This window comes from Stenella coeruleoalba, assembly GCF_951394435.1.
Source record: "Stenella coeruleoalba genome assembly, chromosome: 3".
NCBI lineage: Eukaryota > Metazoa > Chordata > Mammalia > Artiodactyla > Delphinidae > Stenella > Stenella coeruleoalba.
Window position 1 is genome coordinate 102,633,596 of NC_137148.1, and position 17,966 is coordinate 102,651,561.

At 42.5% G+C, this 17,966-nt stretch overlaps 1 protein-coding gene across 1 annotated transcript in view; it reads right to left on the bottom strand.

The window, feature by feature from the left end:
• Window positions 1–17,966, bottom strand: part of ZNF608 (zinc finger protein 608) — a 1,156,357-nt gene that overhangs the window by 53,605 nt on the left and 1,084,786 nt on the right. The window contains exon 14 of the mRNA XM_079918637.1: window positions 7,765–8,020. Coding sequence (XP_079774763.1) covers window positions 7,765–8,020 — 256 coding nt within the window. The remainder of the gene's footprint in view (window positions 1–7,764; window positions 8,021–17,966) is intronic.

The window sequence follows — 17,966 nt, forward strand, 5'->3', positions numbered from 1 at the left end:
TTCAAACTTAAACAGGTATCAAGACCATATCCCTTTGTTTTGCGAATTTACTCAACATTCAACAAATATGTATGGCATACGTACTCTGTGCCAGGCGCCGGGGATCCAACAGTGAACAAAACAGATGGGATTTGTGCACTAAGGAAGCTTACAGCATAGTGGGGCTGAAAGGGATGGTTTGTACACAGCAACCCAGCTGAAGCTGATTCAATGACTCCTGCCAAAATCAGACGCTAGACCTATAAAGAATTTCCTAGCATTCCACACTTAAAAATAAAAACTCCAGCTATTACATCACTTTTTACTCCCTCTCTCCAAAGAGCACTTTGAGAGATATACAGGGTCTTTCGAGCAGTGACAGAAATCCAGAACACCCAGGAGGAGGTGTGAAGAGCAAGGGCTCTAGAAGTCCAACCACCATAGATTCAAATTCCCTCACCAGGTGTGCTGCCTTGCACAGGTGAATCCCTTTCTAAGTCTCCTCTTTTAAAACATGATAACACAACATTGTAAATCAACGATACTCCAATAAAAATTTTAAAAAAAAAATAAAATATAATAAGAGTGAGCTCACTTTGGATTTTGTCCTGAGGACTCAAGGAAATTACCCGGCAAGCACGCCCAGCACAGTGCCTGGCACAGAGTAAGTGCTCAACAAGCTTTTCCCTTATCCATAAAACACGCATATTTACACATAAAAACAACAAAGAATCAGGAAAGGACAAAGATGTAAAAGTCTACAAAATGGGGAACTGGGGTAAGTGGTAGTGACTGATAATGAATACAGGGCTTCTTTGAGTGTAAAGAAAATGTTCTAGAATTGTAGTGATGGTTACACAACTCTGAATACACTAAAAAGCCATCAAGTTTTACACTTTAAACAGATGGATTGTATGTTATGTAAATTATAGCTCAAGAAACTGCTATAAAAAATTGTATTTAAAAAAGTCAATGGAATTTTTTTTTTAATTTTTTTGCGGTACGCGGGCCTCTCACTGTTGTGGCCTCTCCCGTTGCGGAGCACAGGCTCCGGACGCGCAGGCTCAGCGGCCATGGCTCACGGGCCCAGACACTCCGCGGCATGTGGGATCTTCCCGGACCGGGGCACGAACCCGTGTCCCCTGCATCGGCAGGCGGACTCTCAACCACTGCGCCACCAGGGAAGCCCCAATGGAATATTTTAAGTCATATTTTAATCCAGATGGGCCAACAGCTATTCTTTGCAACCCATGAGACTGTGTGAATTTTGTAATTAGAAAATAGTATCTTCAGTTCTGAGTCACTATAATATTAAGACTCAGATTTTTTTACCAACTCCTTTACAGGGAAAAGATAAACAAGCACACAGGACAATACCACACAGCCACAAATCTTATAAGACAACTTCTTAAATCTTTCACTATATATACCTTAGTTCGAAGAAAAGTTTAGTTTAAAATGTTTTACATTCTGTATTCACATACAGGACTATACTTAGCTGCAATATCAACCAACCAAAAGGTGAAACAAAATGCCTTTAATACAGTGAGTTTGAAACTTACCACTTCATTACTTAACACCTAATGTCACCACCAAAATACATATACAAATAACACAAAAGAACAAATGTTTGATCCAAAAACATTAAGCTGAATCCTACCTGATAGCAGGTTATTTTTCACAATAACAAGAGGTGAAGTGACTGTCTGTGTTACGGCTTTCCAGCAACGCACAATCACTCATCATATCCAGATTTTGGCCACGTTACCTCATCAGAAAAGCATAAAACAGGTCCAAGAAACCATAAAGCAAAACTCAGGAAAATGGCCCAGACAATGCTTCCGTCCTCCATTCCTGTCTCCTTCAGTCAACACATCTTTATTGAGCGTCTACTATGTGAAGACCTCGCCTCCATTTTTACCTTCTGTATTTTTCTATGAAGCTGCTAACATTAGTTTCAGTACTCTTTAAAAAAAAAATTGTGATACGAGCTTTGTAGTTGTTTATAATATACATCATCAAACCAATTTTAGTTTATTAAAAAAATTTTCACCGTTGTACACAGAATAATCAGAGGTAATTAAGCTGGCATACGGTCCAGCAAACATACGGATCTGATTTTCTATTTGGGCTGCGTTTTGCAGGTGAAAATGAGTAGCACTTGTACACTGTGGAAGGGGCATCCTTTGAGCTGCTCTTCCACCAATGGTGATGAATTTCAAGAAACAATCCATACTTCCATCAGCAACCACCACTGCAAGATGGCCCGGGAAGGTGACGGGGGAGCAAGCGCGCCCAGCACGATACACAGAGTGGAAGTAACTAGTAGTTCTTTCAGCCCCTCAAAACCTCTGTGGAGTTTATGCTGAGGATCAAGGCTGGACCCTTTTTCTCATTAGCTCAGTGATTAAACAACTACGTTCACCTGGCAAACTCACATCCTAGGGGCTGGTTTATCTCCACTGAGCACAGTACTGATAGGGAGCCTGCCCACCAGCCATCTTAAAGTTCCCCATCACTGCACAGTTGTAATCATCACTGGTATGGCAGGTAATGAAATGCAGAAGTGAAAGTGGGCATCTTATTCCCCTTATGAGTCAAAGCTGAACTTATAAGATCACTGGGAACTGTCTCAACAAACAGTAGTGTTTCAATCATTAAAGTACTGCACCAACTCCATGCTCAGTTACTAAAAATACAAAGTAAGCTTGGATTAATACTTAATCTCTTGAATCAAGATTTAAAAAGAACGTTCTCTTTTCAAAAAGATTGGTAAGTAAGTACTGCAGAATAGGAATAACAATACCAAATATTAGATCGGTCGTCAATTATGTAGGATCATTTGCTTTTTAATGAATTAGCTTGAAACCCCCTCTACTGCACAGTTAAACACTATCCTCTTTATGACTTTGGAGATGCAGAAAAATCAGAAGAATTTAAGAACATCTCTGATGGTTTAAAAATCATTTACTTCTCTAATCCAAACATGAATTCTCAAGATCACTTTTCTTTCCTCAGAAAACACACAGAACATCAGGTGAAGGACCTGACATAAACAAGCATTCTTCCTCTCACGCTAGGTGTTTTCTCATAAGTCATCATTTGCACTCCCATCGACCCCTCTGAAAACTCTCAATGTTTTCTGAGTACAATCTTTTATTTGCTACTTTTATCAACTTTCCTTAATACTCTGGGTTTCTGAACTACTTCAAAAATAACTCAGCAGACCACACAGAGACGAAGTTACAGTGTCTGGCTCACTGGAGAAACAAACTAAGGTCCACCCCACCGTACTAATAAATTAGGACGAGCGGTACACCAGTCAGTTGTGCATTAAGCCCCTCAAAACCTATGTGGAATTCATGGTCAGGATCAAAGCTGAACCCTCTTTCTCATTAGCACAGTCACTAAACAGCTATGCTCACCTGTCACACCACTGCATCTTGACAGACATTATCTACCCTGTAAGGTAAACATGGCAGGTGTCTCTGCCCATGTCATACCTGAGAAAATGAGACAATAATACATGTGACTTCCTTAAAGGGAAAAAGTTGAGCAGCTTGCAAAGGGCCAGGACATCCCCTCTTTCCCCTGAGACAATGGTTCTCATCCTTGCTTACACATTAGAAGCCCCTGGGGACATATGAAAAAACACCAATGGCAGGTCACCAAACCAGACCAAGATGCCAGCCCAGACCATGGAGATACCTGGGAATGGTGCCTGGGCATCCGCATGGTTTAAAAGCTCTCCAGGTGATTCACAGGCACAAAGTGGAGAACCAGTCATCTCTAACCTACAGATGTTTAAAAGGACATCACTATCACTGGCAAACACCGATTTTCTTTCTCTCACTTCCTTTTCTTCGTTGGCTTTGCCTAAGGACAGAATGGCAGAGCTGTGGTAAACAACAGTCATAACAATGAATAATGGACCCAACTAAAACAAGTATGTTCTCGGGGTGGGCAAAAAACAACAACAACAAAAAAAAACAGTAAGAAATAGGATTCAAGAATCAAAAGGAAAACACATTCTCGAAAGCTAAAAAGCCAAGTTCAACACATAGGTATTCACATACATCGCTGTATACACCATGTTTTCTTTCTGTTTTTCCCTCCCCAAAAGAGCAAATTTTCAAACAAATAACTATACACTGGCATGTGTGTCCCAAATGTCAGGAATGAAATGCTAAGGAAATTCCTTCTAACATCTGCAAGTAATTTTGTACAATACGTCATTGCTCCTATGCATTCACCTTAAAGAAGAAAGATCAGAGTAGAATAACTATATATCCAAATGCAGTAATAGTTTTGCTCTACTATTAAGCATGATCTGAAACCCACTAATTATTTCCAGAGGGAACTTCTCTCCTAACACTTTATTCCGAAGCGTAGTTTGGTTCTTAGGCAACCAGGACTTCATGGGCTGGCAGTAATACAAGTGGGAAAGTGTCATTAAAAGAACACTCCTCAAATGAGGAATTCCAAGCATAAGAAACAATTAGGTACCTAGTGGGGATTTCGTATTCCAGTTCTGCTGTTCCTACCACCTTCCAACGAAATCACAAGTACACTCAATATTCCCCCAAAGACTGCAGATAGGAGCTTTTAAGACTTCTAGGATCTTAAGACACACACACACACACACACACACACACACACACAAGCTTCACATATGCGTGAATGAACATAAATTGGGTCTGTGAAAAACACTACCAGTTATACAATATCTTCAAAACGAAAATACCAAGGAAGAGATTTTATTCAACTCAATCTATAGGACGTTAGTCAAAGGCAACCGACAGTTTTACAAATGCTCTGTTAGGGAAAACTTATACTAGGAACAGCCACAGCTTACTTTCCCTTCACTTCCCCCCAAATCCATCTTTTTTTAGCTCTGCCAAATAAGTGGCTCCAAATGTGTTTGTTCTGTTTCTCTCTTTGTTTTTCCCAAAAGGGAAAAATTAATGGTCAAGTGGGTTTAATTTTTAAATCGGTACAAGAGCTTTAAACACACTGTACCGAAAAAAAAATGCAAACGGAATGCTCTTGAAAATGGTTACACATTAAACACACATCTAATGACCCAGGCCTCTACTAAGGCGAGTTCTTAAATTCTACGGGGGTCAGAAGTTTAGTTTATTCAGCAAGAATAACTCTATTAACAGCTCCGTCTCCTACTTGTCACCACAGTAAATATCCACACACTCCAAATCCTAGAAAATGTGAGGCAATTCAAAGGAGGCTGGAGCTGCTGAGGGCTCCACTGCTGCGCCTCAAAAGCTTCTACAGCAACTGGTCTGCCATAGGAATCAAGGGAAGCCACCCACAGGGATGCACGGATCACAGTGGATCAGAGCAGTTACATCAGACTTAGGAGATGGATTTTCAGAGAACAGGAAGAAAATGGGGAGGGCTTATGTACATCACTCCTAAATAATAATGACGATGAAGGCTCTTTAAGCACATGCCCAGAGTATCAGAATTACTGACCAACTCATGTACTGCTATAGTTTTTAAACACAGATTTTTCCCCCCCCTAAATATTCTCATCTTTTATTAGAGGCCAAGGTTAAAAGGCAAAACCCAGCAGACTCCTAAGCACAGTGAAAAATAACCCAAGCCTTATAGCTGTTCCAGAGCGACAAGCTTTCTGGATTTTTAATTTTTAATTTAATTTTACAACATCTACCATGCAGGAAGGTCACACCGCGGGAACCTGTCCTATCACACGCTGGAATAAATAAAATCATGGCAAGCCTTATACAGATGGGCACCAAGTCATATCTAGGAAAGGGAAGACAGTGTTCCACCCTAAGGAGTCAATTATCCAAGTTACAAGAAAATCTGATTTTTAAGTTGATGGGAATGAACCCTTACTCTTTCCAAATCTTTTTGTTCCTGAAAGTCACCTCTACTAATTAACCTTATTAATGTCTTGATGCCTTTTCTATACTTTTCTCTCCAAGATGCCAGTCTGAAGCTCTTATCCACCACTTCTGCTCTAGGGAAAATCTAAGGGAAGATGCACTGTGTACAACCCACGGGCAATGAGGGAGAAGCCGTCTCCCCGCATGGACCCCTGCCACTGAACAGGGTCTAAACAGGCAAGCAAGACAGGAGAGGTTTAATTCCCGCTCCTCTGACATCAATTCCTCTCAATGTGGTTGCGTAGTTCTGTTTTAAATGGCTTTCCAGTTAAAAGTACAAAGAGGGAGGAGCCCCAAAACCCCCCAAATTTCTAAAACCAAGAGTAAATTTTAACTGTTGCTCAGTTCTATTTAAGCAAATAAGAGAGCTCCCCGTATCTACTGCTTTCATTCCCTTTCTCTGGTCTCTTCTTACATAATTCAATCTTGCTATTTCCTTAATGATGCTATCCACAAAAATTTTAAATCTAATTACCAAATCCATCCTACAAGAAGAGTACATTCAATGTAATATGTAGAATTCAAATATTTTCCCCTTAAGTTTTTTTTTTCCTATCTTGAAACAGCTTGGGCTGTTTTCTGGCTTCTGACCACTATGCTTACACCTGTCACCTGATTTTCAGTCTTCATTTTTATTCTCATTCCCTAGTTTGTCACTGTTCTTAACTATTTTCTCCCAACTATTTCTTCCCCAACAATTACCCCCAATATATTCTCCTTTCCCATCAACTCAGCCTCTTTAGCATATATTTTACGTCCTCTCCTTTGAGTTTCAGCCCTCAATTTTTCCCCTTGATACAGAGGAACCTAAACGATGATTTTGTGTCTCAGATCCTTATTACCCTTATCCTTGCTCTGAACTCCTGTCCCGAAAGACCATGATATTGACAACAGTCATCTCCTTATCCTTGACCAATCCAGCTCAGAGGAAAAAATGTTTCCCCTGTGTTTTTTATTTTCCTTTGGTCCCCTGGTGTACCCTGGGGCATGCTTCTTTCTTATGTGCTCTCCTCTACTCACTCCCCCGTGGAGCAATGCAGCTCTCTCCTTGATATTCAGTTTGTAATTATCTGTTGGCCTCTGTCAAGGACACTGGCCATCTGAAACACGCTCTACTTGATGATCATATGAGATGTGAGATGTGGCCAACCACGGTCTGGATCCACTGTCAGTACGACATACACCTGATGTGTATTTCCAATAGCAATGAGACATTCACCCTGATCCATTTCTCTTGCACCTTGGGTTCTCTTGTGACTAATGAATAGCACTTGCCAGAGGGCTTGCTGGGTTAAGGGCCGGGAAGGTGCTATGTTTCCAGGCACAGAAAAGAACTGACTGGCTCAAATGGGGCTTAAGTCTTTGACCTCGGCTTCATTAGCTCTCAGCACAACCAGCCACAGTCACATGACAGCAAGGGCCCCTGCTAAATGCAGGAATCCTGTGTCGATTCAGAAGGGAAAATATAAGCCTCAACAACACGACGACACCCACACGGAGACAGATCTGTTAGCAAACCAAGAAGGAAATGAACTTGAGATCTATGTCCCATTCTGATTTCCATGACACCTCCTAGGAGAAAGGGTAACTAACCTTCACCCTGCTTCTCACAGGCCTTCCAAGTTAGTGCTTAAAGCGGAAAACCACTTTGAGGGACACCATATTGCTCGTGAATGTAAGAGCAGCCATGAACAAAGAGAGAAACATAGCTCTTATTTCAACAAAAATCGAGAGAGCATAGAAACCACTTTTCTGTCCTCTCTGAACACCACACAGCAAATTCCCCTTACAGGTGGGACACACATACATCATGAGGAAGAGGGCATGGGAAAATAGATGAAAAATAAATTGTATTTACCTTCTTCTGTTTCATGCCACACGATCCCTTCCAAATTCACACTGGTCCCGGGTTCACAGGGCCCAAGACACTCTGGCTCTGTCACTACTCCAACTTCACACGTATTGACACCCACGGAACGAGTCCGAACCAAAAGCTGTTCAACCGGTGCTGCAATATTGGATGAAGATGGGGAAAAGTAGGAGGGCAGAATCTGAGGCGTGAGACTGCTGGAAATCGGCGGCGGTGGTGCTGGCACTGTAAACAGGGGGTCAACCTGAAAGACAGACAGGCTTACTGCAGTGGTGCTGCATGCTCGGAGCTCTTTTCAATGCAATCTGTTTACATCACTTCCAGAATACATCACCATTCCAAATTCCATTTGCAATTATAATACGCTTTGAGTGTTTTAATGGTGCCAAAATACAAAGCAGAATAGAAATAAGCATTTTCGTTTTTCATGACACAAGGTAAACACTGGAGCTCTAGCTTCCTGTGCTATAGACAGGCCTTCAAGGTCCTTCTAAATTCACCAATTAACAACCCTCGGCCTCCACAGATGTGAATGAAATATGCTTTGCCAAAGGAAGACTATTTCCCACTTGTCGTGAAATCGTATTTTCAACACTGCAATATTTTCCAAAGGAGAAACTCTAATAAATACCCAGATAGGCATCACTGGCCATTCAAGTACAGGAGATGGACTAAAATTGTTTGCAAAGTATTTTATAAACCATAATGAATTAAATCACTACTAAAGTAGATTAACTACTCTGCCAAATATATAAAATACATCAATTTGATTACACACACTGAAACACAGAAACTGGATATTATTAGCATGTATTAAGCATCAACTTTTAACTAAGTGTTCTACTGCAAAGTTTGGCAGAATTCATATAAATGGAGAAATAAATACGTGTGCTTAACAGAATCTGAGTTTCTCCAATGCACAAATCTTTTAGTGGTTCAACAAAGATGCCTGATGAGTTTGGACCAAGACTCAGCAGCCCTGTGTCTGAAAAGAGACAACCAAAACAAGATCTTGTGGTACAATAACTCCTTTGCACCCCGATCCTGAGGAGAGCAAGCAAAGGGGTCCTTCACCACAAAAAGTTTAGGAGTCAGGCCATAATGAAACCAAAGACTATGCATGTACTAAGTAGGTAGACGGTCAACAGACTCATTCATTCCTTCCGCCCATTTTAACCATTGTTGTGACTGCTACGGAATAGCTTTGGCCCTGCTGACAGGTTATCAAACGTGAAAGAGCCAAACACACAGCACGTCTGCGCCAGGATTCCACATCACCTATGTCCTCAGGCGGCACAGAGACACCACCTACACACAAGAGATGGTACCGTATGTGTTTTATCAGTTGGGCTAACAAATTAGATATGTAAAAAGGACACAGAGAAGGTTGTTCTGGTAAAATGCCATCTTAGTCTGTTTATATATTCTCAGTAAACGTTTGTAAGAAATCAACATTTGGCTACAGACATAGTATTATATAGTCTTTGTTCGTCAAAAAAAAAACCCCACACACACAAAAAGAGTGTATTTCAAGAAGTCATATGAGGAAGTGTGCTCCTAGATAAACAGCTGAAGCAGTCATCTGTGTGGGCTCCTTGTTCATATGACTGTAGGAACTATTTCTACAGTTTGCATTTCACTAAAATGATACAGCAACGTTCACATGCCCGAGTGATCCAAGATGCAATAGAACAGCCCTTCATCCAACTGCACACTAAAGAAACTTAATTTCCTGCTCTCAAAGCTGCCATAAAACTCCTTTTGCCCCATGCTTTTTATTGTTCTTCCTTCTTGATCACAGAGCCCAAGAAAGGAAAGCATTTAACAGCCCCAAACCCCAGATCTGGTGATTTATGCTTTTGTGTAAAGGCAGCTTAACATGGATCAAAGTTCACACTGATAGTTCCTATTTTAAAACTGAGCTGACAAATGAAGAAAGGGGTTCTGAGGAAGAAAATTTAAGGAGGACAGGGGAAGCCGATGCAACCTTGTAGTCTTTATTACAACTAAAAGATTACGTGAGATTGAAATCACTTTCTAGAATTTAAAAAAGAAAAAAAAAAAGACCAAGGAAAATTATAAACCACTACACTGCACATTTTTTTTGAGCATGATTCCCAACAACCTCTTAATCTGTATAGTTAGTTGTCAACTGTAATTTGGTGCTACACATGTAAACTGAAAAGACAAAATGGAACAATATTCTCAAGATATCCTTTATATCCTTGATCGACAGCGTACATGAATTCCAAGAGAACAAATATAGCTTCAGTTAGATACACAAGAAAATGGAATAAAATAAATGAGGTGAGGAGCCTCGGTATCAACTCTCTAATTTTGAATTTCAGGACACCCTGGGGCGACACGTGCAACAGAAGTTATAGGGACAGGGTGTGCTGACACCGGGACTTTGGCCCCACCTCCCACATTAATTAAGCTCGTGACTTGGGAGAGTCATTTAACGTCACCGAGGCCCATGGTCCTCAACTGGAAAATGTATTCTTTGGCCTTCTAATAGTGATGACGAATCCTCTCACAACAGAATTTCTAGACCAAAGCCCTATTTCAGTATAACTCTGCTTATGAATATATTTGTATAGAGATACTCTCACATACTTATTTGGGATATTTGTGTAATTTCAAAGATGAAGCTTCTAAGGAATCTAGAAGCTTGATGGGAGAGGCCATGGTATCCTGGACCCACCAGCAAGTTAACTGTACTTATTTCCATTAACACAATTCAAATGCAATGAAAACCGTTCAGCTGATGACATGTAAAGAAGGGACCTTGGAGCCCTGTGCATGCTTGTTTTAAAATGAGAAAAGTAAGATTCAGAGAAGTTTGACTATAAATATGAACTTAAACAGCCCCCCAATGTGGTAACAGTCTAAAACTCTTAAACTTGATAGGAGAACTCAATAGGTAATATAGTTTTAAAGGTTCAACTCTTTGACTTGCACAAGTGAATTTCTCTTAGTTTTTCCACTGTACTCACTTCCTCCATGTAGCTCAAAACTCCCATTCCCACAGGTACCCATCATCATCATCATCAGTGAGAGTAGAAAAGGGAACTTTTCTCCCTTGAGATTTCAAGATTTAGAGTGGAGAACAAAGACCTCCCACGTGGTCTACTGGGGGTCCCTCTTCCCCAGTGCTCACCAACTGGAAAAGGGGTGGGGAATGATAGCTACTCCCAGAGGCAGGTTTTATTTGGCAGGTATGCTACTTTTAAAAACCTTTTCATTTGTTGACCAACACAAAAAATTAGGGAAAAGTCTGAATTTCCACTATCTCGTAACATCATAATTGGCTCACATGCTATGCTGGGCCCACCTTCCTCGTGGCATCAGCTGACAGGCCTGAGCTTCCCTCAGCCTGCAGTGACCTACCCAGGCACAAGCAGTGAGTTGGCGTTTCCAGCTTTTCCGAGACAACCACAGAACGTTGGCGGTAGAAGGTCATCTAATCCAACTTACTCATTGTAGACAAAACCGTGGCCCATATCTATTAGTGTGTGCTAGGGCAATCAAGCATCTCTAGGGGCAGCCCAGGTGAGCATAAAAGAGCCGCATCCTCCAAGCAGGACCTTCACAGAACGGGTTCAACGTACACTAACACTAGAGACAAGAGAGGTGAAAGGGAAATAATTCAGAGTGTGGCCATTTCTTCCTACCAGCTAACACCCCCAGTGGGAGAAGTTCCCCTCAAAAAGGTTTTGGTTCTCTTGTGTATCTCATGGTAGCTAATACACAGTCACGTGACACCATACGTAACACAGGATTTTGAAAGATCTTCAACAGTTACTGTTGCCTTATACAAAAGGTCAACTCCACTGCACCCTGATTTCTCAGTCACTCACTGATCATACACTGAAACGTAATTTCTTCACCCAATGAGGCTCCTTAAGACAGAGAGCAGCAACAGTTCCCATGAGAGAGTCCGGGGAGGAAGCAACATACACTTGGACTTGGGTAGTGATAAACCTCGGGTTGTGATGGATTCAAATCCTGACCTTGGTGGTACTTGCTTGCATGGGACCCTGAGCAAATGACCTGGCTACTCTAAGGCTCAGTGTCTGGACCTAAGATATGGGAATAAGAGTAACAATAACCTGCACAGCGTCGTGGTGAAGACGGCAATGAGATGATTCATGCCCAGTGCTTAGCTCAGTAAACAATGACTTTGAAAAAGAAAAAAGAAAGTCCCTGGTCTGATATTACAGTTCTCTAACCCTGCATCCACTTTTACAAAGCTCCTTTTTATATCCTACTATGTTTAACATAAATCTATAATCCTCTCCAAATGCATGGTTAAGGGCGGTTAAAGTGTGTTAAAAGTATAAGAAAAAGGGCTTAACCCCGAGAAGCTCAGCCTGAGGAAATACTGCTCCTTTCACACACTGGCATCTGGCAGCCGTCCACCGGCTTAATCCAACCCCACTTTACAGCAGGCCCTGATGAGTCCTACCCTTCTAGAAAGTCTCCTTCTACTCGTCTCTAGCTGTACCTCTTTTTTTGTGCCCTGCCCTCCCCAAAGTCTCCTTTTATTCACCTCAACTCGATCACATGTCCACCCAATAAATAATTACTAACACACCTGCTGTGTGTCAGGCGCCGAGTGGGCAAGACTGTAGCAGTAATCAACATACAGATCCAGCAAAATTACAAGTGTCGCTGCAGAACCCCATCCAAGGGGCTGTCCATGGTGGCCTGGGCACAAGAAACAGCATGTAGAAGACAGTGCGGGGCAGGGATCAGTCTCTGGATACGGAATCCATCTCAACCTTTAAGAACCCTTGGCAAGGTGCTTGATCTGTCTGGGACTCAGTGGCTTCATCTGTAAGATGTAAATAACACTTGGCTGCTAAGGTGACTACTACCTGAGATCATTCCAACAACATTAGCCCAGGGCCCAGTACGGAACAGCCCTCAATAAATAAAAGCTATTGCCATGGTCAATATGATTATTATTATTACAAATATACTTGAGACCTGAACTGAAAAGAAAACAATAGGTGGTTTGGCCCTTTGAAAGCCAAATGCTAGGATTTGCTACGTTCAAAGGCAATTCAAGAGAGGCAGTTATAACTACCTTTCTGGAGGGAAGTACCCTAAAATAGTAATCATCAGATATTCCATTTAAACACTGGTGGGGAATTATTAGTCAAATAATACCAATAAATGGAATAAAAGAGCAGAAGAGAGAACTGGCCCGTTTTAGCGATCGTTCCTTTGTCAGAGCTCTTTTCTGTTATCTTGACGGGACACTGATGGAACCAGCTAGAGCCCAAAAGAGGAAAGCAGGAAAGCAGCCATCTCCAGTGGGAAAAAAAAAAAAAAGACCCATAAGTCTAACAGCTGGTGGTGGCAGCCTGTCAAACTGAGGAAAGTTAATGTCAAGAACAGACGCGCGGCAGTCTCTCACTGTTATTTTTGCATGATTATTCCCAGGTGTTGGTGCACGCTGAGCAGTAGCCCGGCTATTTATCACTCGAGAGAGCCTAAGAGTATGGGAGTAGGGGAGCAGAGAGGGGAGAGGGAGGCGGGGAAGAAGAGGTTATTTACACAGATAGCGGCACTTAGGGTGTGTAATCAGAGGACTGGGGGGAAGAAATCTGCAGAGAGATTCTGGCAATATTTTCTCTGTTCACCTTATTTCAAGAGCTTCCTGAGTGCCGATGAGCAAGGAAGGCTGCAAAGCTGGAGCGTGAGTGGCAGCAGCTTTGCATCACGCGAGCACGGACTGTGGCAGCCGCTGATGGGTTTCCAGGACCCACAAACTGACAGCAAGTGAGGAGGGGTCGGCAGGGCACTCCGGCTCCGCTCAGACCCAACAAAGGGACAGTCAGGTGGCTCTGCTGCGGGGAGGGCTCGCGCTGCCAGGCAGAGGGGAAGGAAGTTCACAGCCTGGAGACGGGCAAGCCTCAAGGAAAGATTCCCTCCCACACCCCGTGGCAGGTCTGAACTCCCATTGGGGAGCCTGCCCAGGTTTCTGCCATCTGTTGCCACAAATCTCCATGCTCATCTTGCTCTTAACCCCTCAATCCTGGGATTCTCAGGTCACCAACAACCAGAGCGGGAGTGGTGTTTTATTATTTTGCTCCGAGTCAATATTTTTACCTTCTATGAGCGCGCCAGGGCACAATTACTTAATGCTCACATTTTCTCCATATCCTGGTATTTGGCTGTTTTATGAGATTGCCCACAGTCACCTCTTTAATTTAAAAAGCATCAGACAGAGACTGCACTTCGTGTAGGGGAAATCACAGCTCTTTAAAGGTGACCACTGGCACAGTCCATCACTTTGCATTTTAACTACCCTTTCTGCCTGACATCACTGCTTCATGAGTAGAGCAAGGGAGCTTAAAAAATGGTTTCCTTGACTCTCTCTCGCCCTGTCACAGCTCACCCTTCCCCCTCTCCATATCCTCAACTCCGTTCTCCAGTAGGTCTGTGTCTTTATTCCTGTCACGGACATATACACACTAACAAACGTAAGGTAGATAGCTAGTGGGAAGCAGCCGCGTGGCACAGGGAGATCAGCTCGGTGCTTTGTAACTGCCTGGAGGGTGGGAGGGCGGGAGACGCAAGAGGGAAGAGATATGGGAACATATGTATATGTATAACTGATTCACTTTGTTATAAAGCAGAAACTAACACACCATTGTAAAGCAATTATACCCCAATAAAGATGTTTAAAAAAATGGTTTCCTTAAGCACCCATCTTTTCCCTAAAAGGATTCGTCAAGGGTAAATTTCCATCCCTGTCAGACACAACTGCAACAATTGTATTTCTGTCATTCCTAAGTCTATCTTTCCTACATGTAGTGAAGACTTTTCCGTCTAGAACTGTGATCAGGGCAACGCATGCTCTACAACTTGCCGCCACACAACAGGGGCAAACCCTTACTAAGGGCCGACGGTGCACCAGGCCCCCATATGTTGTCTATCTCCTTTGACACTCGTTATGTCCCCATTTTATAGAAGCAGAAATTGAAGATCTCGGAGGATGGGCAACTTACCCAAAAAGCTGAAATTCAAGGCCAAACCTCTCTGATTTCCAAGTCCATGGGCTTTCTTGTAAAACCACTAATGACATCAGTAGCTACTGTTTAACACATATAACACAGGAGGGATTATACTGGGCATTGTCCCATTCAGTCCTCACAGGCTATGACTGAAAGTACTTTACAGATGAGGAATAAGAAACTTAAACTTAAAAGGTAACTTAGGGTCAGTGGCTGAGCCAGAATTTGAACCCACATTGGTCAAACGACAAAAGAAACTCTTCTCATTGTAAAAGAGAACACAAGATGTTTGAAACCTACCTCCCCAGGTAATTTCTGACCCTTTTCTGCATGTTAGAAGGCACGCATCTGCTCACTTTTCTCAACACCTAGTTCAGAATGGTGCACCTCGTCGTGTCCAAGCAAATACTGCCATCCCTCCAGAAACCTCAACTAAAAACCTCACGGAAACCAAAGCTCAGGTTTTGTTTTGTTTTGCTTTTACACATCTTTATTGGAGTATAATTGCTTTCCAATGGTGTGTTAGTTTCTGCTGTATAACAAAATGCATCAGCTATACATAGACATATATCCCGATAACCCCTCCCTCTTGCGTCTCCCTCCCACCCTCCCTATCCCACCTCTCTAGGTGGTCACAAAGCACCGAGCTGATCTCCCTGTGCTATGCGGCTGCTTCAGGTTTTGTTTTGCTGTTGTTATTGTTTTAAATCATCCGACTCCAAAAGCAACAGCTAGGTACAATGACTGGGAATCATACCATTATTTTCATTTTCTCATCCCCAGGTATAAAGACCAGAGACCGCCCCAAATAAAAAGCCGAAGTACTTTTTAGCTGTTCAAGTGCTTTTAAGAGCTTCTCCGTTGAACGGGTAGGACTCAGCCTGGGGCTGAAACAGGGCTCTGGCCCAGGGGGCCAAGACGGATGCTTTCTTTCCAACCAGGACCTCAGCCATGCTGAAGTCGCAGAATGCCAGCCCAGGGTCTCTGTGGCGCTGCTTGCGGGGGGTGGTCAAGGGAAGGTCCCTGACTATTAGCGTGTCACTCCAGAAGTGACTCCATACGTGCAGGTCACAAGGCAGAGGCACACACGGGCCAGCCACAGGTGTAAAATATATGTTAAACCACAGTGACGATCCTTAACTTCATTCTCTAGCCATGACAATTTTTCAAAGCAAAAGAGAAGGTACTGAGTATGGAAAGACAGTGTAATTCAACTACTCCAGACTCAGTGTCTTAAGTTCTTTGATTTGCTGTTTTGAAGTCAAACCAAATTCTCCCCTAGAAGGCCCTCCATCAGCTGTGCTGAGTTCCACAGGAAAGCGCTTCCAGTGGAGGTGGAGGGGACATGGGGACGCAGCCTCGGGCACTTTCCACAGCAGTTGTCACATACTTAGCCTCATTTGTGTTCTTTGCAAAAAAAAAAAAGAATCTGTCCTATTGCTGAGCGACAGATCCTTCACCTGTTTTAAAAGTGTCGGTGACATCTTCCACTGTTCAGCAAGCTGGGCATGTTTTAAACAGCAGGAAAGGATCAGTGTTTTCCTATCTTGTTCGTAAGGGTTCTCTGATTTCGTCACATCCTGCCTATTTCCAAAGACACTTAAACACACACGCACACACACACAAAGGAGGCAATGGTAAAAGCTATTTTAAAAAGTCTGTCTTCTTGGATTAATCCTTTTCACAAGTCTCTTTACTTTGTATAAAGTTAAACTCCTGAAGAGTTCCACACAAATCCCATTTCTTTGAATTAGATCTGGCCCCCAATCCTAACAGTGAAACTTTTAAAAAAAGGAGGCCCAGAGGTAAAACTCTGAATTTTTAACTCTGCATTTTGCTTCACGTGGGTGCACCTGTATCAGCAAGGAAATCAATTTCAAAATCCCTGACTACTGGGTATCTTCGTAGATACTGGCCATCAATGTACTGCCTGTCTTTGCACGACCCCAATTTCCCCTTGAAATCAGGGAAAGGTTGGAGGTCTATCATCCTCAACCATCTCTGGACACAGATATGATTTAAAGAAGGGAAAAAGGAAGGGAAAAGAACGAAAGAGAAGGCTGTTTGGGGAAAAAAAGAAAAATCACCTTATTCCTAATCCTCTCAACTAACAGCACTTCTTTTCTTTATAGTAGAGAATCTCACCTGCAACCACCTAAAAGGAATATTTTCGACACTTAAATTATGGACACAATACATGCTGGTCATAACAAGTTCAAACAAGGAAGTGCCTGAGTCGCGCCTTATGGGAACTAAGACTGCACTTCGGAAAGGGTCAAAGCCCCGCTTTCCACAGCAGGGTGGGCTAGCCACGGAAGGAGGCAGCTGTGACATCCTGCCCAGCATACCATCTTGGTACCATTCCCTCCCTGCAAAACCTAAACGCTGCTCACATAAATTCAGGTCTAAGATGTTCAGCTTGCATCATCAACATCTTATCCCTCATCCTTCCATAACTTCCAAACACGGATTCAAAACAGCCATCACTCTCTTAACGCAAGCTTTGAAATTTTAATTTCATGTCGAACAACTAAGTAAAGCTCTCCATAGTTCATCACAGAGATGGACGATTACAAAACGAAAGAAAATCACGAAGCTCCCCCAGCCACCTCCATACCTGTCTTCAAGGACACCCTGGAGACACTCACATTCATTCTTTTTTTTTTATCCTTTTTTGGATTTTTTTTGTTTTTTTTACGTTCATTCTTATTTCAGCTCTACCGAAAGGCAAGAGTGGGCTTTCTCATCTGATTTTATAAACTAAGGAAACTAAAGTCTTAAGAGGTAAGCTACCTCACAAGGTCAGGAGCAAAAGAAGAGACCACAGGTTATCCCAGTGAGGGCTGCCATGCCCTCTACCAAGCTTTGTACCATTACTGAAACTTTTAAAGTTCTCTTCTCACAGAACTCTCCCAAACCCCGACAAAAAAGCTGCCCACAGGCCCAGAATTCTGTTTTCCCTCCCGAGAACAGAAGGAAAAGTCAGACTTTAAAAGTCAACAGGTCATTCTCCAGGGAGATCCTCTCTTCTAACAGTTTCTTACGCATCCTTCTAGAAACTTAATCCGTATAAAAAAATGCGGGGCAATGGGGAGGGATCGATTTTCATTTTATAGCCTTCTGTGCTTGCATGAATTTTAACATGAGTATGTACTACTTTCA